The 26,674-nt window shown below is 38.8% G+C and overlaps 1 protein-coding gene and 1 pseudogene across 16 annotated transcripts in view; one reads left to right on the top strand and one right to left on the bottom strand.

Annotated features, from left to right (window-relative positions):
* Positions 1-26,674, bottom strand: part of SRPK2 (SRSF protein kinase 2) — a 257,349-nt gene that overhangs the window by 72,172 nt on the left and 158,503 nt on the right. For all 16 annotated transcript variants that reach the window (XM_057732327.1, XM_057732317.1, XM_057732323.1 and 13 more), the window contains one exon: positions 10,614-10,765. In XM_057732327.1, the coding sequence (XP_057588310.1) occupies positions 10,614-10,765 (152 nt within the window). The remainder of the gene's footprint in view (positions 1-10,613; positions 10,766-26,674) is intronic.
* LOC130851101 (V-type proton ATPase subunit e 1-like) lies at positions 20,622-20,873 on the top strand (annotated as a pseudogene).

Here is a 26,674-nt window from a genome sequence, read left to right as displayed (position 1 = left end):
GTCACGAAGGCTGTGGCCCCAGAATCATACCTCAGCCCCTCCCTCCAACAGAAACCAATTATTCTTATCCAAGTTTCAGGGGGAAACTGCAAACAGAAAAAAACAAGAACTGGTTAGAACCAACAAGGCCCAAGATGGCAGAAGATGTGACTTCCAGTAGACCATAAGCCTCATTACACGCTCATTGTAACACATTAGCATGCCAAGTGACATACTCTTCAGAGCCTGACAACAACCAGAAAAGCCCAAGCAAGGACTGAAGAGGAGAGCTGTATCAGTTCCAGGTCCAAACCACACTCTGTTCTCTGATAACCCATGAATATTCCTCTCACTCTATCCAAATACCTCCCTTTTACCTCGACCCGCCTATAGATTTGTTGTTTCCACCAGACTGGCCTGAGAAATTGATTTACGAACTAAGTTCCTGGTTCTCCTTTCTTTGGTCATTGAATAGTGTGCTGTTCCAGTCACAGCAAGGATTTCATTATTGGCTGCATGCATCTGACTGGAAAAAGAACCTCTCTAGGTGAGGTAAGAGGTCTCCTCTGGGCTAGAACCCCAACGTGGGTCCCGTTAACCAATTTGGTAATAAATGGACACACATATGTTAGTAGTGTCTGGGAGGAAGAAATTTCCTCTACCTTTCTAGGCTGTTCTAGCTGGTCTAAAAATTAAATTGACAGGTTAACAGGAGAAAATCAATCAAAAGTTCAATGACATGTATACACAGGAGAGGCCCAGGAAACCTGAGTAATTCTCCAAAATGACCAAAGTCCTCATCTCAAATAATATCTTCAGGATGTTGGGGGTAGTGGTTTGGGACTTCAAAGGGCAGGAAGGCCACTCACATGCAGATGGAAAACCAACGCTTGGTCAATGGCCATGACACAGAGACAGACACCTCTACTGAGTTCCCCCCACCACACCTAGCCCACATTCTTTGCAGATACATCTGATGATAGCTCTATTCCTGTCAGGTAACATGCCCTCTATCTAAATTCTTTTAGGCATTTACGGGAAAGTCAAAGTTTCTTCCTGAGTCTTTTAGGCCTTTTCAGCTTGAAATAAAACTGCATGCCAAAAAGATCTCAGGGGGACTTCCCTGGTGGCGCAGTAGTTAAGAATCTGCCTGCCAATGCAGAGGACATGGGTTCAAGCCCTGGTCCAGGAAGATCCCACATTCCACGGAGTAACTGAGCCATGAGTCACAATTACGGAGCCCATGTGCCACAACTACTGAAGCCCACTCACCTAGAGTCTGTGCTCCGCAACACGAGAAGCCACCACAATGAGAAGCCTGTGCATCACGAGTAGGTCCTAATCGCCGCAACTAGAGAAAGCCCGTGCAAAGCAATGAAGACCCAACACAGCCAATAAATAAATAAATATTTAAAAAATTAAAAACGAAAAAAGAGAGACTTTAGGAGTGGCAAATTTTGCTCCTCTACAACGGATCAGAAGATTCAATACCATTAAAGACATGTCTAAAATATTTGTATGTATAAGCTGAAGCAGAAATTATACATAAATGCAAAGGAACGAGGCAAGTCAAAACCCATTCTGGAAGAGAAGCACAAAATTGGAGGGCATCCACTACGCAGTTCAAGACTTATTATATAAAGCTACACAAATCAAGGCAGCGTGGAGAAAGAACACGAACAGACCAGAGGTAGGATGGAACAGAAAAGAGTCCATAAATAGACCCTCATACATACAGTGAATTTATTTACAAAGGCACCAGGCAATTCCATAGGGAAAGAAGTGTCTTTTCAACAAATGGTGCTACAATAACTAGACAGAAGTTCAGAAAGAAAGAAACCTCCACGCCAACCTCACATCTTACTGCTGACATTTTGGTATAGCTCTTTCACTCTAAATATATTTTTAAAAAGAGAGCTGATCACACCACAAGGGTTCTTTTTCCTTTACTTTGGCCATGTGGCTTGCGGGATCTCAGTTCCCCAACCAGGGACTGAACCTGCACCCTCGTCAGTGAAAGTGCCAAATAGTAACCACTAGACCACCAGGGAATTCTCAAGGCTTTTTTTATCTGTTCTGCCTTCCTTTGGGTTTTTTAAAAAATGTATTTCCAGATGATCCTTTAACTTATGTCATGTATAAATTTCTCATCCTCATATTTATCCTCTAAATGATGCTCTGAAATTACTCTTCAACCTAATCTACAGGTTGCCCATTTGTTAGGAAAACAAAAGGTTCTCAGAGACACCTCTCCCAGGCTCCAGGATGTGACCAAAGAAATACCCACCCCCATCAACAAAGTCCAATTATTCTTAACTGGCAAGGCCCCCTTTACATTTTCTATAAAGTCTTCTTTTACCTCTAACCAAATACAACCTCATTCCTTTTATATCCTCACAAATTTTCCTTTTTCTTCTCTTATAATTAGTTAGCCATACAAAAAAGGTGAAGAAAGGCACTTAAGTAGTTTCTTAATCTAGTCCATTCATTCATTCCATATTCAACAGGCCACAGATTGTTCTATCCCAGTTCTAGTGATAGAGCAGGAAGCAAGACAGGCAAAGCTCAGGAGCTTATATTCTACTGGCAAAGTCTATGAGGCCATAAACTCCTAGAAAACACAGACTGTTTCTCATTTACCTTTACAACCCCTGTAGCAAAATACAACAGTTTACATATAGAAAAGCCTCAAGGAATCAACTGTTACGCTAACTGAAGCTTAGTGATCAATAAATATCCACGTCAGTAGTAATTCACAGCAGCAACAGGCTTGACAGGTGTTGGAATTGCCTCAGCCTCCACAAAAGGAATGTCAGGAAGCCTCATATAATAAATTCAAGGGCAGGGACTTCCCCAGTGGTCCAGTGGTTAAGAATCTGCCTTTCAATGCAGGGGACTTAGGTTCGATCCCTGGTCGGGGAAGATCCCACATGCTGCAGGGCAACTAAGCCTGTGCCACAACTACTGACCCAGCACACCACAACTGGAGAGCCCATGCGCCACAACTACAGAACCCACACCACCACTAGAGAGAAGCCCGTGCACTGCAACGAAAGATGAAAGATCCCATGTGCGGCAGCTAAGACCCAATGCAGCCATAAATAAATAAATAAATAAATAAATAAATAAATAAATAAATAAATTTTTTTAATTCAAGGGCCTAATACCTTCTTCATATAGATAAGCAGTCTCTCCTCAAGCCTTCAAGTAAGCCAAATTAAGCCAACTAATTTTTTAAAATACATACAATCGTAAATTAAGTATGTATGCAGCATTAGTGGTTTTAAGGAAAAGAACTATGAATAAATAAAGGTTATCTTTTACTTATCAAAAAGAACAGAAACTAAAGTCTACATTTCTGGATGGACCTGGAGATTATCATACTAAGTGAAGTAAACCAGACAGAGAAAGACAAATATCATATGATATCGCTTACATGTGGAAACTAAAAAAAGATACAAATGAACTTATTTTCAAAACAGAAACAGACTCACAGACTTAGAAAATGAACTTACAGTTTACTGGGGGTCGGGGGAGGCCTAGATTGGGAGTTTGAGATTGACATGTACACACTGCTATATTTAAAATAGACAACCAACAAGGACCTACTGTTAAAAATTGAACAGACTACACTTTTATAAAATATTTGAGCTACATGACACCATTTCTAAGGCAACTTGATGTAACGCATATTGATTTTTTTCTTTAAAAAAAAATCTGAAGCTATAAAATAGTCGTAAGTCATAGACTCTGCGAAGAGAAACAAGACCACTAAGAAACTGTAACCACCAACATTAAATTTTGAGACTTAATAAAATTCAACCAGTGTAAACTTTTCACAAAAGGAAAGTAAACACACATTGGTAAAGGCAATTTGTGTATAAGGAAGCCATCTAACATTTTCCTAGTGTGCAAGTATTCATATTGTTTACCCTATATTTTGAAGAAGATATTCCCAAATTCCCACAGAAGAACTCTGGGGCACTGTGGATGATTTTTAAAAAATTTAAAGCAGAAATGAAGGATCTGTATTCTTTGTGTGTCCTTCATGGCATGTCAACCTCCTCACTCTAACATGCCTTCTCAGACACACAGGTAACACCAGTGCTGTCTTGCCCTTAGTTGAAGCTTAACACCAGAGACAATTTCTTCACCCAACCAGAAATATTTACTGCACAGCAGATGGGATTAAGAAAACATACAGCCCTTGACCACAGGAAATCTTTCAGACTGAGGAGAAGGAGCTCAGTAACAAACACAAAAATAAATGCACAGTCACATTTCATGATGAGTACTTTGGGGGGTGGGGGTGGGGGGTGGATACTACTGCGGGTGATAAAGGAAGGGGTCTAAATAAGATGTGATATGGATTCAAAGAAGGCATAAGGAAATGACATGTTTTAGCACCAAATCAGACCACAACTATGTTGAAATCGATGTCTCCAGAGATAATACAAGTGATAAACTGTACAAGGGGCCAACTTATCTAAAAATGATTTAGGAGAGCCACAAAACAGGATCTCTGAGGGGTCAGTGCAGGCAAGCGTGATATAGCAAAGCAATGTTCCTACTTTCACTATTCATTCGTCCTTGGAGTAAATATGTGCTGAGAGTTCTGGGGAAATTTTAGAACATAAGGTAGTTCAAAGCAGTAATTCCCCTTACACATCAAATCAGTCACACAATGTGAAGGGAAGGGAAGGGTCGCTTCTCTTAGTTATAGCTTTGGAGTTTTATGGTACATGCCTCAGGTGAGCTGACCTTAGCTTCAATGTGCAGAAAAATCACTGGCTGAACCTGTTAAATACTTGGAGTTCGGGCCCCATTCCCAAGGATTCCAATTCAAGATTTACAGTCCAGCCTAGGAACATTCTGATGCAGGTGGCACAGGTCACACTCTAAAAATCCACATTAGATGTTTTACAATCTCCCCAGAGGAGGAAGTTCTGCCCTGATGAAGAGGCTTTAAGCTTAAAAAAAAGCGAGCAAGTACAATATTACACAAAGGGCCTCCTGGAACTGTTTGTTTACAGGCTGACTGTGTGCCTGACTCTCGTCATCCTCCGGGCTTGGAAGTAAAAGTCAGAATAAACCATACAGCCTGCTGTTACCGTTCCTGCCCCAGACAACTGGCCAGAGGTAACCTCGAAAAACAAGGAGAGGGAGAAACAGTGCTGACCACTCTCTCTGCATAGGTCAGAGAAACAAGTGAGGCAGTTAGGACCACTAAGGGGGCCAGCATGAACGTACAGATGAGAACACACCCGAGAACAGAATGATGGAACAAAAACACAACTAAAGAAAATAAAATTCGTATTTCTTAAGAATCTTTTGGGCTTCCTAGCTAGCGCAGTGGTTGAGAATCCACCTGCCAATGCAGGGGACATGGGTTCGATCCCTGCTCCAGGAAGATCCCCACATGCCACGGAGCAACTAAGCCCATGCACCACAACTACTGAGCCTGCACTTTAGAGTCCATGAGCCACAACTATTGAGCCCATATGCTGCAACTACTGAAGCCCACGCACCTAGAGCCCATGCTCCGCAACAAGAGAAGCCACAGCAATGAGGAGCCCGCACACCGCAATGAAGAGTAGCCCCCACTCACCGCAACTAAAAAGAAAGCTCACGCACAGCAAAAAAAAAAAAAAAAAATCTTCTATGTATCAAGTAGTATGCCCTACTTCACATATTTATCTCATTTTATTCCTCATAAAATCATAGGTGATAGATGTTGTTATGTATTTTATTATATGGAGAGGTGATATTATACGATGGATGAAGAAGCTAAAGTCTAGACCAAAGGGAACTTGTCCGAGGATACAGAAATGGAAAGCAACAGGGCTATGTTCTGAACCCAGCTCTTTCAGACTCCAAAAGTCCATATTCCCCCTGGACTCATGGGTAGGAACATGCTAACTGTGAAGAAAGGAAAAGAAGAGTCCCAGGCCACAGAGACTGACAAGGACAATAGAAAGGAGTAATGAATAATGTATTAGCAATATCAGAACTTAAAATCGTTAAAAAGAACTTCCTGTTAAAAAGGTTTAAGTTTCATAAGCTTTGAATAAGGAAAAACTTGTAAAGGAAAAGAGGTAAAAAGAAAGTAAAAAGGTAAGATACAATTTGGTTGGTCATGAATGATTCAGAATTGCAGGAAGCCAAATGTTTACTGCAGCTAAAGGTGGGTGATGGGATTCCAGGTGACCTTCCACGCTCAGACCCCCGAAATACCTGTAACTCCTATGATGAACAAAAATGTCTTTTGTAAACAGAGATAAAAGATGTGGTATATTTTGTTTCTGTTGATGTTTTATTTTACTTCAGGACTATTAAGAAGTGGCTGGCGGGGCAGAAGTTCTCCAAGAATGAAGTCAAAGGGAAACAAGCAGAGAGGTGAACCGAGAGAGAGACAAGCCACCTCCACAGACCAACCAAAACATACCCTTAGACTGTGAAAGCCATCCCTCCTCTTCCTCCTTCCTGAATACTTCAGTCCACAACCATTAGGTAGTGCCAAGCAACAAAGGATGTCTAACCACAAGCTAGGTAATAAGGAAAGGGGAGACATGTCCAAAATGGCAGTGACAATGACTGGTGACTCATGAAATACAAGGAAATTAGTTAAGTAAACATAATGAGGATAATGACGGCCTAGTTTCTTTCTGCCAAGGAGAGAATTGAGCTGAATCGCCTGGTATTAGAGTGGAAATCAGATATATTAAACTCATGGATTTTTAATATATCCATAAATAAAAACAAATAAATATTAGAAATAAATATTTTTTAAACTATAAATAAATTTTATAACTTTAGAAGTGTGTGTTTGTCCTTAGCTCTGTGCTAAGAGACCTAGAAGCAGTGATACCCCAATAGTAATAAACTCAGTTAATGCCCAGATCTTGTTTTCTGAACACTGTTCTTCAATAAAAGGAACCAGGGCTCCTTGTGGAGAGAGCTGATTCCAGGGCTAGAGTAGAGAAGATACAAGATGAACCAGGAACATCTTTTCTTTTTTTAATTTAATTTTTATTGGAGTGTAGTTACTTTACAATGTTGTGTTATTTTCTACTGTACAGCAAAATGCATCAGCTATACATATACACATATCCCCTCTTTTTTGGATTTCCTTCCCATTTAGGTCACCAAAGTACATTAAGCAGAGTTCCCTGTGCTATAAAGTATGTTCTCATTAGTTATCTATTTTATACATAGTACCAATAGTGTATATGGCGAACACCTTATTTGAAAGAAAGAAAGGATTTAAAGAATGACAGGGACTTTTCTCATCGACAGAAAAATGGATAAAGAAGACATGGTATGTGTATGTATATATATGTATGTGTGTCTGTGTCTACACACACACACAATGGAACACTACTCAGCCATTAAAAAGAATGAAATTCTGCCATTTGCAGCAACATGGATGGACCTGGAGGCTACTGTGCTAAGAGAAATAAGTCAGACAGAGAAAGATAAAATACAGTACAATATCACTTATATGAGGAATCTATAAAAAATACAACAAACTAGTGAATAAAACAAGAAGCAGACTCACAGAAACAGAGAACAAACTAATGGTTACCAGTGGGGGTGGGGGTGCGGGGCGGGGGGAGCGGAGCAGGGGAGGGAGGTACAATCTATTAGGTATAAGATAGGCTCAAGAATGTATTGCACAACATGGGGAATATAGCCAATATTTTGTAATAACTGTAAATGGAAAGTAACCTTTAAAATTGTATAAACATCTTTGACAAAGGAGGCAAGAATATACAATGGAAAAAAGACAGCCTCTTCAATAAGTGGTGCTGGGAAAATTGGACAGCAACATGTAAAAGAATGAAATTAGAACACTTCCTAACACCATACACAAAAATCAACTCCAAATGTATTAAAGACCTACTTGTAAGGCCAGACACTATAAAACTCCTAGAGGAAAACATAGGCAGAATACTCTATGACATACATCAAAGCAAGATCCTTTTTGACCCACCTCCTAGAATCATGGAAATAAAATCAAGAATAAACAAATGGGACCTCATGAAACTTAAAAGTTTTGGCACAGTGAAAGTAACCATAAACAAGACAAGGCAACCCTCAGAATGGAAGAAAATACTTGCCAACGAAGCAATAGACAAAGGATTAATCTCCAAAATATACAAGCAGCTTAATAACAAAAAAGCAAATAACCCATTCCACAAATGGGCAGAAGACCAAAATAGACAGTTCTCCAAAGACATACAGATGGCCAACAAACACATGAAAAGATGTTCAACATCACTAATTATTAGAGAAATGTAAGTCAAAGCCACAATGAGGCATCACCTCACACCAGTCAGAATGGCCATCATCAAAAAATCTGGAAACAATAAATGTTGGAGAGGGTGTGGAGAAAAGGGAACTCTCCTGCACTGCTGGTGGGAATGTAAGTTGGTACAGCCACTATCAAAAACAGTTTGGAGGTTCCTTAAAAAACTAAAAACAGAACTACCATATGATCCAGTAATCCCACTCCTGGGCATACACCCAGAGAAAACCATAATCCAAAAAGAAACATGTACCGTAATGTTTATTGCAGCACTATTTACAATAGCCAGAACATGGAAGCAACCTAAATGCCCATCAACAAATGAATGGATAAAGAAGATGTGGCATATATATACAATGGAATGTTACTCAGCTATAAAAAGGAATGAAATGGAGCTATATGTAATGAGGTGGATAGACCTAGAGTCTGTCATACAGAGTGAAGTAAGCCAGAAAGAGAAAAACAAATATTGTATGCTAACTCGTATATACGGAATCTTAAAAAAAAAAAAAAAATGGTACTGATGAACCCAGTGACAAGACAAGAATAAGGATGCAGATGCAGAGAATGGACTGGAGGACACGAGGTTGGGGGGGGGGGGGGGTGAAGGGGAAGCTGGGACGAAGTGAAAGAGTAGCACAGACATATATATATACTACCAACTGTAAAACAGATAGCCAGTGGGAAGTTGCTGTGTAACAAAGGGAGATCAACTAGATGGTGGATGATGCCTTAGAGGGCTGGGATGGGAAGCGAGGGTGGGGGGGGAGTCGAGGGAGGGAGGGAATATGGGGATATGTGTATAAATACAGCTGCTTGACTTTGGTGTACCTCAAAAACTGATACAAGAGTGTAAAGCAATTATGTTCCAATAAAAAAAATTGTATAAACAATTTTAATTGAATTAAAAATTAAAGGTTTACACTTATGCTAAATTTAAAAAATAATAATAAAACGTGACACAGCTTTACAGGTGCTGATACAGAGTGACTTCTAATATATACTAAGTGAAAAAATAATGTGTAGAACAAAAAAGAACGATAGGGACTTTTCAAAAGGACATAGAATCAATCTGAAGGAGCTCCTAATGGCCAATATGGGAAAATCTAAGCATCAAAACCAATAAGGAGAGTAACTGATTATAACCCACTGAATAAAAAGGAAATCCATGAATGAGTACATCTGAGATACACAGACAGACGGATGGATGGGAGGGAGGGATAGAAAGGATGAAGGGAGAGCAAGAAAGGAGAAGAAGAAGGAAGTAAATTTCTTGACAAAAGAATATTTACAAAGCTTCAAAGTAACTCTCAACAAAATGCTTATTATTACCAGGGGATAAAGAGTAACTTTACAGTAAGCTATCTGGCAGACACCATCCTGAACAAGTGACTGACATCAACTGTACTGGAACAAATCAAAATCATGTACTATCTGACAGAACGCAATGAGAAGAACACTTCTCACAGAACAACAAACACTGTTTTGGTATTTCAAATTGAGAAACACAATACAAAATAATTGGCCTACATCTTCAAAGAACAAATGGACTGCCTTTCCCTCCTTCTAGATTCTTGGGATCCAGTCTACACAGAGTATGAGGTCTGGATCAAATTGTTTTCAGTATTCATCACACAACATGCTTGCCTTTTAAGGGTTTAGCTATATGCTCTTGGTCTTTACGAAACAGCAATACAAGAATCCTCCACTTGAATAATTTCTACGTATTCCGTGAAATCATAGCTGAAAACATAATCTACTACGTCACACAATGGCAGAAGCCACAAAATGTCTTTTTCCTTGAGTACAATGCCAGGAAAATGTCTCTGTAAACAAATGAGCAGACTTTCTTTCCATGACAATGAATACTATGTAACTCAATGCAATACAGAGAAAGGAACAGTTCCTTGTTAGCCTTAGCAGCCAAGAAACTCAAGTCCAATGCAGTGAACAGTGAAACTGGCTCCTCCCAAGTAGAGGCTTGGTACCCTCTACTTTCTGTGCTCTTCTCACATGGTTTACTGTGTTCATCTGTAACTGTCCTGCTTTACACCATCTGTGATTCCACCAGCAGATTCAAATACTCCTGAAAGTGCCCAGCATATGTACTCATCTGTGTATGTATTTTCTATCTCTTACAAATTTTCCTTCTGATATCTCTTATATTTCCAGGTATCATTCTATACTTCATGATCTAAAACTTTTTAATGATATCGACATCAAGAGGCTAATTTAATAAAGACCAAGTGGTTTGCATCATTAACTCCCCTTGTCCTCTCCCCCAACAAATCACGCAGTGGCCCAGTGGGGAAGGCAAACACATCACCTTTGCAATAGTCGGCAGGGTCCTCTTGCTCCTCATCGTCTGACCCCAGGATCTCCTCCTCTGGCTCTGGGGGCGTAGGGTCTGGCAGAGGTGGTGGTGGTGGTGGAGGGGGCGGTGGAGGAACCAAGGGAGCTTTCTGTTGAGGCTCCGGCCTGAAACAGAGGAAGAAAAACTCCTATTTACTCAGAAGTAAATCTTGCATTATGGATACACTTGAGAGTTTCTTAATATGGTAAGAAGTAAAATCTGTCACACACTAAGAAGAGATACTGACTAACGTTACTTCATCCAGGTTAGCTAAATTTAGGTAACATTTCAAAACACAAGCCGGGTGAAGGGGAGTGACTACCCTTATTAGTCAAGGAATATTTTTGCAGGCACATTTTCACTCAAAGCTTCATTATTTCTTAAGTCTTGATAGCATTATGAATTGTAAGTGAAAAAGAGTATATCCCCCTCCCCCAATACACAGCCTTATTGGTTAGAACACATTCCCTAGAGAATACAAAAAGACAGAGGAAAGCAACCCTGGACTTTAAAAAAAGGGCTTATTTTCCACCATTTTAAAATCAGAATTGTTTTCCCCATAAAAATAGTAGGAATGTAGTTAGGTTTCCTGGATAAATCATAAAAGCCAACCCATGTGTAACGTAGCTGATATATGATTATTTTCATTAAAGAATTCAGTTATCTATCAACCTTGCTTATCCAGACAAGAACACTGTCCCCAACTGGAAATTAAACAAAGAACACATCCACTGTAGTCAAATACAAATACAATCCATACATTAGTGCAAGGCTTCCAATGGTTATTTCTAATTGTCACAAAAAGGCTAAATTTTTAGTATACGCATTTACAAAAGACATGAAAACCTATAATACTAAAAACAAATAAAAAGTAAAGAGATTACAGATGTAAACCTTTCAGATATCTAGAATAACTCAAGGATATATTAAATACGTTTGCTTAGATGTAAAGCATTCATAATGTAATTCTATACAATCAGGCTTTCACTTACAAAATTTAACTGTTGTTTCTAGCCATATCCCAATGGGGAATCTTGAACTGAAAGTCTCAACTGGATGCAGAATCTCCCTTAAGCTGCAAGCTGCCCTAACAACAAGACCAAGAAGACTCTCCCTGAGCAGGTCATAGCTCTATAGGTAAAAAGTGGAGAGCGAACAGATACCGAGTGGTTGAGGCAAGGGGGTTCGGCGTGTGGACTGTTCCCCAGAGGCAGTTTCAGAGGGATGAACAGAGGGCCTCTAGTCTGAGGAGCAAGAGGAACCTCACAGACACCGATGTGGTAGATAAGGGCCATTTTTGGGGGGCCTGCCCAGTACTGATGCTCCCTTTCTAAAAGCACCTTTTGGAACACTGCTACTCCCTGCACAATGAAAGGCTGCTCCAGGTCCTCTCTCCTCACTATGGTACAGCCTAGGGCATAGAGCCCTGAAATCTTGCTTGAGAAGATCAGCCATCATAGGGTACGAGCTCATTCCAGCTGCTAGTAAGAGGCAGGGCCAGAGGAGTTGCCCCTTTCTAAGCAGAACCTCTAAATTCTTGCCAAATCTAAGAGCCCCCAAATAGCCTTTATAACAATGCCTTCAGCCTGAGGAAGTTACAGCTCATTTATGTGGTTTGCCACCAAAAACTCAAAGTGCCACAGCAAGTGAAGGAAGGCAGTAGAAACACCAGCAGTCATGAGGATGGGGTGGGGATCACACCCCACAGGTAACCTTAAAGGCCAATACTGGCAGGTATGATTACCCTTGGCAGGGCAACTAAAGAATGTTTATAATCTCAAAATGATTTGTATTGATTTCTATTTGGCATAATTTATGAAAACTCAAAGCTACAGCTCCCTGGATAACAGGTATTAGGACAATGGTGGTGAGAACAGTGAGTTAACCATGTCTTATGATGGAGCACTGAAAGAGACTCATCACAACCAAACACTAACATCACTGCCAGAACATCCAAAAAAATCCCAAGAGACCTTATGGACGTACAATTATCTTTCTGGCAGCCTTGCAAATGCTCATTTTCTTTTTAACAGACGTGCCTTTACTGAAAGTAAAATGGTCCTAAGGAAAAGAGGTCTGAGGATGGGGAAGTAGGAGAGGAACTGCACCAGTTTCACCACTTCCCAAGAGAGAAGAGGTTAGAGAAAAGATTTACACCATTCATTCCAGGCAGCATCTATCTATTTGACAAATTTGCTCAATCAGAAATACTTTCAAAGTTGACTATTTCTCCCTTAGAAATTTTATATGAAAAAAAAAAAGATTCTCTAAATTTAAAAACAAAAAAACAAACAGAAAACACCACCATATATTCCCTGTGGAGACTATGTAACAATTAATGAAAAGGGAAGGACTGGAGGATCTTGTTCCACTGGTGCAGGGCACTGCTATGCTTGACACCACTGACACTTGAGCCAGGTAATTCACTGCAGTGGGTACTGTTCTGTACATTGCAGAAGGCCATCAGCCTGGCCTCCAGCCACTACACGTCACTTGTGATCATCAAAAACATGTCCACACAAAGCGACTTAAATATCCATCAACAGAGGAATGGATAAAGAAAATGTGATATATACATACACTGGACTACTAGCCATAAAAATGAATGTAATAATGCCATTTGCAGCAACATGGATGGACCTAGAGACTGTCATACTGAGTGAAGTAAGTCAGACACAAAAAGACAAATAGCATAAGATATCGCTCATATGTGGAATCTTAAAAAAAAAAAAGGGGGGGTACAAATGAACTTATTTACAGAATAGAAGCAGAGTCACATATGTACAAAATAAAGATGATTAACGGGATGGGGGTAATAAATCAGGAGATTGGGATTGACATATACATGCTACTATATATAAAATAGGTAACTAATAAGAACCTGCTATATAGCACAGGAAACTCTACTCAATACTCTGTAAAGGCCTCATGGGAAAACAATCTTTTAAAAAAAAAAGTGGATATATGTATATGTATAACTGATTTACTTTGCTGTACACATGAAACACATTGTAAATCAACCATACTACCATAATTAAAAAAAAAAAAATCACCAAAAAAACCCCACAAACAAAAATAAACCCATGTCCAGACACTGAAAAATCGGGGGCTGGGGGCGGGTAGCAGCAAAATGATGCCCATGTGAGCACAACTTCATCACTAGTATTTGCTATATATAGTTTTACCTCAATGGAGTAGACTGCACCTGTGATAAGGGAGAAGAGATTGTAATTTTCACAGGCCCATTTTCTCTAGTTTGAGAGGCTCAGGTATCTTTATCATAATCTGTGTCTCTTGGTGAGCTGCCATATCACTTAAAATTCTCAGACCCTCTGGTCTCAGGAAGGGCCACGCTGAACAGGCAGACAGATAGTTCCCCTAAAGCCAGTTCTATCAAGTTAAAGGGATGAGTCAGGGTACCTTGAAATACAGAGGAAGTTAAGTAATGTTGATGTAATATCTTGACTGGCTATCATATCAAAACATCTAGAACTCTGCTGTCCTCTGGTCCCATGTGGGTGCTGAGCACTTAAAATGTGTCTAGTTCTAATTGAGATGTGCTATAAACGTAAAATACGTACTGAATTGCCAAGATTTAGTACCAAAAAATGTAAAGTATTTTATTAATAATTTTATATTTATTGCATGTTAAAGTAGGAATGTTTTGGATACAATAAATTATTAAAATTAAATTCATCTGCTTCTTTTTACTTTTTTTTAAATGTGGCTACTAGAACACTTTAAATTACAAATGAGGCTCACATTACATTTCTATTAGATGGCACAACTCCAGACCCTCAGATTCAACAATAGTAGAGGAGTGTCTTGGCAGAGATTCCTGATCATACCAGTGAATATTTTTCTCTAAGGCTTCTCCCAGTAACCTGCTTCACACCAATTATCATCAACTCTCAAATTACCCAGTTCATCACAGTAAGATCAGTACACTGTAACTGCCAAATGTTAAAAGTCCAATCAGTGATTCCTTTTTATCCCATCCAGCCCTGTTTCTGCCTACCATGCAGGAAAACACAGTAAATTTGTCTTAGGACAAATGCATGTAAAAGACAATGATGCCACACTTTCTTTAAGGCTGGCTTCTTCACAATGGTCTCTGGGGCTTCTACAGCACTTCAAAGGCTGGTTAAATCTCAACTGTTTAAAATATCAAGAGGTGATCTCACCAAGTGCATACTCATGAAATATATCAAGTGATTAAAAAATTTTTAATTAATCCTATTGAAAATCATCAAGAAGTTATTTCAAAACACAAACCAAGAAAGTTATTACATATAAGAATTAATAGGGGGCTTCCCTGGTGGCACAGTGGTTAAGAATCCACCTGCCAATGCAGGGGGCACCAGTTCAATCCTCGGTCTGGGAAGATCCCACGGAGCAACTAACACACGCCACAACTACTGAGCCTGCGCTCTAGAGCCTGCGAGCCACAACTATTGAGCCCATGTGCCACAACTACTGAAGCCCGCATGCCTAGAGCCCATGCTCCGCAACAAGAGAAGCCACTGCAATGAGAAGCCTGTGCACCACAATGAAGAACAGCCCCTGCTCTCCACAACTAGAGAAAGCCCGCGTGCAGCAACGAAGACTCAATGCAGCCAATAACAAAATAAATAAATAATTTTTTTTAAAAAGAATTAATAGGGAGTTCCCTGGCGGTCCAGTGGTCAGGACTTGGCACTTTCACTGCTGCAACCTAGGTTCAATCCCAAGTCGGGAACCAAGATCCTGCAAACCATGCAGTGTGGCCGGGGGGTGGGGAGGGGTGAGTTACTAGAGACACATAAGGTGGGGGGGGGGGCCGAAACTCATATTTTCAACAGTGTCAACACTACTAAATGGTGAAAGGATAGTCTTTTCAACAGATGGTAGTGGGACAAATGGCTATCTATATACAAAAAAATGTTGTAACCCTAGCTCACACAAACACATAAATATTAACTCAAAACGAATAACTTGGGACTTTCCTGGTGGTCCAGCGATTAAGATTCCACACTCCCAATGCAGGGGGGCCCATGTTCGATCCCTGGTCAGGGAACCAGATCCCACATGCTACAACTAAAAGATCCTACGTGCGACAACTAAGACCTAGTACAGCCAAATAAATAAACAAAAGTAAATATTTTTTAAATGAATAACTTGCAGGAAAAAAAATGAGTAAATCTCAATTATCTTAGGCTAGACAATGTTTCTTAGATATGATACTAAAAGCATAAGCAATAAAAGAAAAAAAGATAAAACTGGACTTGAACAAAATTGAGAATGTTTGTGTTTCAAAGGCTCCATCAAGAAAGTAAAGACAACCCAGAAAATGGAAGAAAATATAAATCATACAACTGAAAATAAATTTGTATCTAGAATAGAAAAAGAAATTTATAACACAATGATAAAAAGACAAAGTTAAAAATTAAGAACTAGAACAGACATTTCTCCAAAGAAGACATACAAATGACAAATAAGCACATGAAAAGATGTTCAACAGCATTAGTAATTTGGAAAAAGGAAATTAAAACCACAATGGGATACTATTTCACATCCAATAAGATGGTTATGATAAAAAAAACAACAGACAATAACAAGTATTGTCAAGAATGAAGAAATTGGAACCATCATACATTGTAGCAGAAGTGTAATATAGATCACAGCTGTTTTGGAATATCTGGTAGTTTCGAAAAAGATTGACTTTAGAGTTACCATAAAACCCAACAATTCTACTCCTAGGTATATATACCTAAGAGAAATGAAAACATTTGACTCCACAAAATCTTGTGTAAAAATGTTCATAGCAGTGTTATTCATAATAGATAAAAGGCAGCAACAACCCAAATGTGCATCGACTGATACATGGATAAATAAAATGTTGTATATATATACTTACAATGTAATATTATTCAGCAATAAAAAGAAATGAAGTACTGATAATACAGGCTACAACATGGATGACCCTTGAAAACATTATGTTAAATGAAAAACACCAGTCAGAAAAGAACACACATTGAATGATCCCATTTTATATCAAAATGTCCAGAATAGGTAGATTTGTAGAGACAGAGTGAATTAATGGTTGCTTAGGGTTGGGAGCAGGGAAAAGAGAGAAGAGAAATGGAGATTGACTGTTAAAAGACACGGGGGATTCTTTAGGAAGGATGAAAACGTTCTAATGTGGTGATGGTTACACAACCATGTGAATATACTAAGAAAATACTGAACTGCAAACTTTAAATGCCTAAGTTGTATGGTATGTGAATTATACCTCAAAAAGCTGTTTTTTTAACAAGCAAAAGCCTATACAACTATATAATACCTTTTAATATCCACTTTATACCTTAATAAAGTATATACTTCCAAGAAAAATGAGAAATATCTACATTTAGACTTAAGCAATCTATATATATGGTCTCTTTTACAAATGCCCAGTACATTCACAGTGAAAAGTAACATACAATTCTATAAAAAGGAGACTGAGAGTCTATCTAATCATCCTAAGTTTACACAAGGCACTCGTAATTTAAGAACGTGTATATATATACATAAGAAAATGAACCAACTCAGTGACTGGAATAAAAAATTTAGAAAGCAAAATTCCAACTAGTCATTCATATTTTTCACAAAGAACTATATTTATTCTGCCCTCATAAAACATAACTAAATATTCTAATCATTACTCCAAATAGGGCTATAATAAAAACGCAATTTAAAAAAAACACAAAATATTTTTCTTTAAATATTACATTAGAATACTAAGATTATTTTATTATGCTTATTGACTTCATATTATATTTTTCATGTACATTTGCTCCATCAGAAAAGGGAGGAGAAACTGAACCACCTTAGCAAAATGCATGCATCATCCACTCTAGATTGCCATGGCAACCAGATGGAAGTTCTGATTTCCTTCCAGCTATTTCTTTTCTATTCCAGCAGAGAAAAGGACAAGTAAACTTCACATTTGGCAGAAGAAGAAGTACTTTCCTTTGTTATCAGCTTAAATAGCAACTGACACAATTTAAGAAATTAAGTCAGTTAATCTTTAACCAAAACATAAAGAAAAGGAATTTCAAACAAATTTCTTCAGATAGTATTCTAGGGACATTCACATAAAGTCAAATTTCTTTTTCTTTCCTCTTATGTCAACCACCTAAATCTAAAACTCACTCTCTTCTTCCCACTCTCCTTCTTACTCTTCCTCTCTTGTTGGTAATTGTCAGCCTGAGAAATATGCAATCTGGCATTTCTACTTAAGGACAGAATCCATCAATATACACTTTCTCTCAAAAGAGCTTATCTAAAAAGGCTAGCTGCTGTAGTACTGGGTAAAGTCACACAGCCAGGAAGGAAAAAGCCACAATGATTTCACGTATTCCTCTCCTATGAAAAGAGAATTTCTAAACTTTGTATAAATCAAACCTATGAAGTGTCTGCTGTGGTAGGCAGAATTCTAAAATGAGCCCCAATGACCCTCACCCTATTCCTCTGAGTGTGGCTAGCCCTGTGAATATGATATCACTCTTGTAATTATGTTATGTTATATGGCAAAAAGGCAGCTACACTGGGTGAGCCTGAGCTAATCCCATGAGTCTTTTTAAAGGAGAGGGTTTTCTCCGGCTGGTCACAGAAGAAATCAGGGACATGCTTGAGCTAGCCTGGAAAAAAGCAAACATTCATGTCATGAACTGCCCATTAGGGCCACAGATGAAGGAATTGCGGGTGGCCTCTAGGAATGAGAGTGGTCCCCAGCCAACAGCTAGAAGGATAACAAGCATGTAAAAATGGCATCTACTGATTCCACAAATACTCAGAATAGTGTATAGCATGCACCAGAACATGTACCGGGGTACAAAGGAGCCCAGCACTGCGGGATGTATGGTCTAGCAAGAGGAAGAGAAATGTCTGTAAACACATGAATATGGGCACATAATTAACCAGTCCAAGTGTTGTTATAGAACAGGAGGTGGCAGAGGGCTGAGCCAGAAACATCTACATGCTGGGGGTGATCTTAGAGACAGACCAGAATGAGGCACAGGGGGTGGAGGAGGGTGGCCACGGCCCAGGAAACAGAGTGATCAGAGGCACAAAGGCCTAAAGTAGCCTAGTATGGATGGAGACAGGCAAGAGGTTCAGCAGCAGTCACCTGACAGAGGAATGATCTACAGTTCTAAGGAATTTGGGATCTACCCTTAAGGCAGTTAGGAGATACTGAAATACAATTTTAGGACCAGAGAGATGCTCTCTGCAAAAAACATATAAAATTGGTATACAAAATGGGCAGAAAAGATAAAAGAAGCGGGGAAACTACTGAGGTGTCCAAGGAGGAGATGATGAAAATCTGAACTCAGAACTCAGTAATTCATTTGCTGGAGGTAGGTGTTTGTCTTCTAGGTTTCTAGTAGTAATATAGTGTTACCGTTAATTTGGATAGAGAACAGAGCAGGAGGAGGAAGAACGGTTTTCAGTAAAAGTTTACTTCTGTTTCAGCTCTTAAGAGTTTGAGGGGCATGCAGAATGTCCAGCACTGTAGAAATACAGCAGACTGCTTGGTATATAGAATCTACAGTTAAAAAATAAAGGTTTGGGTTGCAAATAGAAGTAGAGGTCATGAGTAAGCAGCTAGCCAATGCTTTTCCAAGCATGTGAGAGTGCCAAGGAGAACTGAGGGATTAAAGAGAAAAGAGCAGAGCCTAGTTAAGGGCTAACATACAAAGTTAGTCAAACCACTAACAGATTCTAGCCTTCCTGCTTCATGATCTACAAGCAGTGACCCATAGCATAATCACCAAGATAAATTCATACATTTCAAAGACAGATTTTGGAGAATATCCAAGTTTTACCTCGTATAAGCCTACCTTTTACATTAGGACAAGATTTATATACAAAAATTAGCAAACTAAGGACCCATGTGTTTCTATCTAAAAGGCTCTGTAGGCAATCTGAAGCCAGCTGGGTACAGGGCAAACTGCTACTACATAAAACAAAACAAAACAAAACTTGTTTACTAAGACCTATATGTTGATGAAACTTAACTAGAACCACTAACGATTGCCTCATGCTACTCAGGAAATAATGCAAGATGTACCACTTTGCACATGGCTCCTGCACACCTCCACAAGCTTTAAATCAAAAAAGCAACGTACAGCAAAGGGAGATCAACTCGATGATGGGTGATGCCTTAGAGGGCCAGGACAGGGAGAGCGGGAGGGAGTCGCGGGAGGGAGTCGCGGGAGGGAGGGGATATGGGGATATGTGTATAAATACAGCTGATTCACTGTGGTGTACATCAAAAGCTGGTACAAGAGTGTTAAGCATTTATATTCCAATAAAGAGTTAAAAAAAAAAAGCAACTAAAATTATATGACACAATAACCACTAGCCAAATTAATTTAAACAGAATAAAATTTAAGATTCAGTTCTTCACTAACTCTAGCCTCATTTTAAGTGCTCAACAGCCATAACCACATACAGCTGGTGGCTATGGTACTGAGCAGTAAAGATAATAGAACATTTCCATCATCACAGAAAGTTCTACTAGACAATGCTGCTCTAGGTAATATTTTAGCAATATGAACCTCCTCTAGCATATCATTACTTTTAATAAGTAAATAAAATTAACTGAAAAGTTTGGAACATTTTTTTATAAAGCCCACTATTGGAAGTTTTAGCTGTGAAATTATAAACAGGGAGAGTAAAGTCATTTTTAATTTGACAGATGATTCCAATATTTGAATATCTTTAGCTCAGCAGACCACCTTACTGGAATTCACCTAGCTGATGCTCACAGTGACAATGTCTGCAAATTGCAATATATTGGGACCTAAAGGTCCATCAATGGGAGATCTGTTAATAACATGATGATAGATTATGGCACATGCATACAACACAACTCCAAAAAATGAGGCAAATGAAATTAAGAAAATTCCATTCACAATAGCATCAAAAAGAATAAAATACACAGCTCCAGCAGAAACCATGGCATATACCAGCCTCACAGTGCCTCTCATTGTGACGAGTGTGTTCTGCAGCTTCATCAGCTTCTGGTGTCCTGGTTCGTCCCTAAGGGTCCCAATCGGGGAATTATCATCACCATGTCCAGTTTGCTGCTCTCTCTTTTGGCTGATTGCAATTCTGGCCCAACTCAACCCTCTCTTGGGACCACAGTTGAAAAATGAAACCATCTGGTACCGCAGGAAGAAGACCTGCTCACCAGTGCTCAGTCACTGAGGTCATGAAGAGAACTCCTCTAGATGGAAAATCACCTCCATCCCCAGACCATCTTCCTTGACTCACCCGTTATAGCCATCAGCTGCCTTAAATGTTCCCACCACATTTGAATGCCTTATTCTCCATGCAGTATTTTTTCCTGTCACCTTTCTTACACCTTGATGAATGATGTGCCTACTTAACCTAAATTACGCTGCCTCCATAAAATGTTCATGTACTCGTCTGAGATGGAAAGTGCTGTTCTTCTGAGAAATAACGTTACTCTCTCCTTGGAACCAGTGGATCTGAAGATGGCTCCTGCCTGCTCACAACATGGGAATCAACAAAATGTTTAAAAACTGTTATAAGGCAATGAGACTCCAGTGGGGCAGTCAGCAGGAAAACACGTTCCAAGGGAAAGTCTGTTTCACCAGAATTATACCAAAGTATATTTTCAGGATGAATTTCTTATTTCTGCCGTCTTTTGGAATAAATTATTTTTCTGCTTTCTATAAGAAAAAAAAAAGAATAAAATACAGTTGCCCCTTGAACAATTAGAGGGTTGGGGCACAGTTGAAAACCCAAATATAACTTACAGGTGGCCCTCCATATATGTGGTTCTTCCATATACACAGAGTCAACTATCCATGGACTGTGTAGTACCGCAGTACATACTACAGAAAAAAATTCATATATAAGTGGACCCAAGTAGTTCAAATCCATGTTAAGGGTCAACTGTACACAGGAATAAATTTAACAAAAGAAGTTCAAAACATATACTATGAGAACTAAAAAAATTACTGAAAGAAATTAAAGAAGATCTAAATAAACAGAAAGATATCCCATGTTAATGGACTGAAAACTTAATACTGTTAAGATGACAATATGCCCCAAACTGATCTACAAATTCAATTCAATGCCTAACAAAATACCAGTTGGCTTCTCTGCAGAAATTGATAAGCCATTCCCAAAATTCATATGCAAATGCAACAACCCAGAATAGCCAAAAAAATACTGAAAAAGATCAATACTGGAAGACTCATGCTTCCTGATTTCAAAACTTACTACAAAGGTACAATAATCAAGAGAGTGTGGAATTGAGAGTCCATAAATAAACCCTCACATTTCGGTCAAATGATATTTCAACAAAGATGCCAAGACCAATCAATAAGGAAAGAATAGTGTTTTTATTTTTAAACAAATGGTGGTGAGACAAATGAATACTCACATGCAAAAGAATAAAGTTGGACTCCCACTCTACACAACTCACACTATACACAAAAATTAACTCACAGCAGATCAAAGACCCCAATGTTAAGAGCTAACACTACTAAGAACTCCTAGAAAAGATGTTCATCGTTAGCAATTAGAAAAACAAAAATCAAAACCACATTGAGACATGAATTCACATCTACTAGGATGGCAACAATCAAAAAGACAGACAGTAACAAGTGATGGCAAGAATATGCAAAAATTAGAACCCTAGCAGACTGTCTATAAGAAAAGAAAATGATGTAGTCATTTTGAAAAACATTTGAAAAACTAGAGGCAGTTTCTCAAAAGGTTAAACAGAGTTACCATATGATCCAACAATTCCACTCCTAGGTATAAACCCAACAGAAGCTAAAAGATACATCAAAGCAAAAACTTGCACATAAATGTTCCTAGCCTCATTATTCATAATAGCTAAAAGCGGAAACAATGTAATGTCCATTAAGTGATAAATGGATAAATAAAACAAAATAGTAATAGAATACTACTCAACAATAAAAAGTAACAGAAGTACTGATAGATGCTACAACATGGATGATCCTTGAAAACATTATGGTAAATCAAAGAAGCCAATCACTAAAGATCATATTATATGAGTCCATTTATATGTAATTCGCAGAATAGAGAGAAAGTAGGTTAGTAGCAGCTGCTTATGGCTGAGGAGGTGGGAAAAAAACGTAACTAACTACTCAACTGTACAAAATTTCTTTGGGGGGGTGATAAAAATGTTCTAAAAGTAGGTGGTTGGTAATGGTTGCACAATTCTATAAGCAGACTGAAAAATCTTTGAACTGAACATTTTTAAATTTCATGGCATATGAATTATCTTTCAATAAAGCTGTTACACAAAAATAAAGAGGTTGTCCTCTATGTGCTAATATGGAAGGTATACCACCGATGAATACATTTGTTTTACAGATATAATACAATGCATGCACCTCATGTTAACAGATTGTTTCTGGTGGGAGCAACAAGAAACTGACAATAATGGCTCTCTCCAGGAAAAGGAACTCAATGACTGATGTCAGGGAGAGAAATTAACTTTTCAAAAATTCCTTATACTCCTTTCATACCTTCTCAATTGGGCACGATGCACATGCGTACTGACAATTAATTTATAAAGATAAGACAGAAAAATAAGGAAAGAAAAAGTGCATGGTGGGAAAGTGGTTCCTATCTCTGACCCCACGACCACGCCACCCCTCCCCCACCCTCAGTGCCTTGGGAGAATTTACTAAAGAAAAAGTGAATTGTCTAGGGCTAGAAAGCTAGGCTAAAAGTCCAAGTCCAAACAACATGCAGTTTTCTAGTAGAAAGGCTGTGGGTTAGGTGTGAATACCAGTTCCATCACTTAAAAATCCGTAAGAGCTAAAGTCAGTGACAGCTCCCCTGAGCCTCTCAGGAAAGTCAGAGGTTTATGGGTAATTAGAAGGGATGATACATAAATGCCTTGGTATGGTAACGGTGCACGTGGCAGGCAGTCTGTAAAGGTTAATCCTCATGTCCTGTTCTCACCCTACCAGTGTGCAGTTACCATGAATTTGTTTTCTCAGGGCTCCAGGTGTGACTAATGAGGTACACCCTGATATATCACTCATGATAGTGCTATCAGACCTCTGCTGTCTGCTCATCTGTGACTGTCCTAAGGCAAAGGTCAGCATCTGTCTAACTCTCAGCCTCTCTGTTTCTAAACTTATGTATTTTATAATCATGTTCAGCTAGGAGATTTAAGAAAGTTTCAGAAGGATCTCTATTGTTAATTATCACATATTTCTACAAGGCAATATGACAAAATGGGTTGTACTGCAGCTATAATCATCTTTGGGAAAAAAAGGCTGTCTGATGTAGATTTTAAAAATTTAACAGGGAAGCAAGCTGCTTAATAAATATTCTCCAATAACACATGACTTGTTCTAACTAGATATTTTTTGACAAGCACCAAGTTAAGCCCAGTCCTCAAAGACCTTCTTGTGAACTAGGGTTTCAATGGACTTTACCATAACAGACACGTTCCCATCTTAAAAACTGTTTCCCCTAGAGGGAAACAAAATCAACAATTGCTGGCAGAGAATTTTGGTCATCTGAAGATTTATTAGTCCACTGAAATATATTCTGCCTCTCTGAAAATTTATAATTTCAGCCATCCACATTCTTATATTTTAGATCAACAGCTTTATTTTTTAAGACTGTTGTTTCAATTAGTGTTAATGTTGACCTTACTACAGGAATTGTGTATACAGTTCTTCAAAAATGTTGAAGCATATTAATATTATTCTTGTCAGAATGGCCATTTTCACAGATTGGTGGATACCTAAAGAAGCTTTCAGAAAAACATTTTCCAAAGAAACGAGAGATTCTGGAAGCACCAAATTCAATCCCAATGGGAGAGGCTCAAGAATAAGGTTAGGATTCCAACTACAATAGATATTCAAGGACAGGCTCTAGGAAGAGACAAGACTAGAGAAAGAAGAACCAGGTACCTAGGATCAGCCAATGAGTCGAGCTTCGGATACCATACCCAAACGTCTCAAGACACAGGTAGGGGAAATCTCTCCTATTAACCTGTAATCTCAAGCTCCTCCATGTGAAGAGTTAGCATTTGAATTTATTATTATACCTCCCTAGTTGTGGAAACCCCCAAGCCAAGAATTAATTTAGAGTGCTTCTGGGTCTTTGACATCCCAGGGCGGCAGGAAGAAGTAAAAACAAATCTTCTTGAGAGAAATGCATCCTCAATCAGGGCTAACTGGGATTCCAAGCAGTTAAGACTGGGTTGGGCATGGTTTGCAAGGCAGAAATAGACATACAGATGTAGAGAACAAACATATGGACACCAAGTGGGGAAAGCAGGGAGGGTTGGGGGGGAATGAATTCGGAGATTGGGACACCAAATTGTACACTCTAAATATATGCAGTTTATTGTACGTTAACTATCTCAATAAAAGTTCTTAAAAAAATAAAAAAGATTGGGTTGGGCAAATGTGATTTAATAAATTTTTTCAAATCACCAAATAAATAAGGAAACAATACCCAATGAGCAAACCAAAAGAAAATAATAAACAGCAAAAGTAACTTCAGATACTAGTACTATGAAATACAGAATATAAAATAAATATAATACTGATAGAAATAAAGGGAGGAAATGAAAGCACGAGCATGAAATTAAAGCATGAGACTTAAAATTCACTGACTGATTAGACAACAAATAAGAGACTGGAAGATTGATCTGAAGAAATCTGAGCGAACTTTTTGGCCAACCCAGTATCACAGAAAGACAAAGAGATTGAAAATACGATGAAAGGCTGAGAAGCAGAACAGAGAACGAGAAGATCTAACCAATCCACTATTTGGGCTTCTTGAAGAAGGGAGAAGAGGAAATAGCTAAGACGTGTCCAGAATCGATGAAGAATACACATCCCAGACCCAGAAAACACAAAGGGTCCCAGACAAGAAGAAACCTCCAGAACAGTAAAACAGGAATTCCAAAGCAAAGAGGAAAAAACAGGGGAAAAACAGCCAGGTTTCCTATATAAGAACGGCAATTACACTGTCACTAGAGATCACAAAAGAAACAAGTCAAACAACAGTGGTGTAAGATCATCGAAGTGCTAAGAGCCAACAACTGTCATTCTCAGTTATACACCTGCCTAAAGAAAACATGTGTACATAAAACAAAGATATTTTGAAATCAACAAAAACTGAGTTTATCATTTACAGACTTTTTCTAAAGAAACTTCTAAAGAACAGCCTTCAGGAAGACATGAAATGATGAGGAAGGAAGGTCTAAATTACAAGAAAAAATGATGATTGATAAACTGGTAAATATGAGTTAAGCAAAACAAATAATGAATGTGTATTTCCAGGGTGACAATAAAAATACTACTCAACAATATTTTAAAAATCAAACTCTTAAGTAACAGTACTATTCTGAGTACTTTACTCATATAGTTAACGCACTTAATGCTCAAACAGCTCTGAAGTACTATTTTTCACGCCATCTTCACAGATGAGAATGAGGCACAGGGGGTAGGTAATGTGTTCAAGGTCACACAACTAGTGACTGGAAGCCAGGAAGGAAGATTGCCCTACTAGACAGCAACTGGAAGCAGTGAAATATTTCCAGTCCCAGCTTTCTAGTGGAACTAGACCTGCTACTGTGCCTTGGACTCGGTGGACCGAAGGTATGTGGTAGATAACCGACACCAGTGAGGCTTGGACAGGAAACATGTAGGAAGGACACTCACTGGGATGAGATGCATCTGCTGTAGTACCGACGATACCCACTTACAGCATTCAGACTTCTCCACTCACAGAGTGTGACTCACGAAGACTGAGAGAAGGCCCAGAAAGACTGAGAGAAGGCCCTGCATGTTTGAGAAGCACCCCAGGAGACTGATGCAGGCAGTTTAAAGGCCACACTTTAAGAAACATTACCAGATGCATATGTAACCACGATAACCACTACATTCAAGTTCTTTAGTCTGAGTTTCTACTTGACTTTAATGAGCTTCTAAGCAAGAAAAATCATGCTCATGTGTACTTTGGATACT

This window comes from Hippopotamus amphibius, chromosome 4 (genome assembly GCF_030028045.1).
Source record: "Hippopotamus amphibius kiboko isolate mHipAmp2 chromosome 4, mHipAmp2.hap2, whole genome shotgun sequence".
Taxonomy (NCBI): Eukaryota; Metazoa; Chordata; class Mammalia; order Artiodactyla; family Hippopotamidae; genus Hippopotamus; species Hippopotamus amphibius.
Note: the sequence above shows the minus strand (reverse complement) of the source record. Positions and strands in the feature narration are given on the sequence as shown.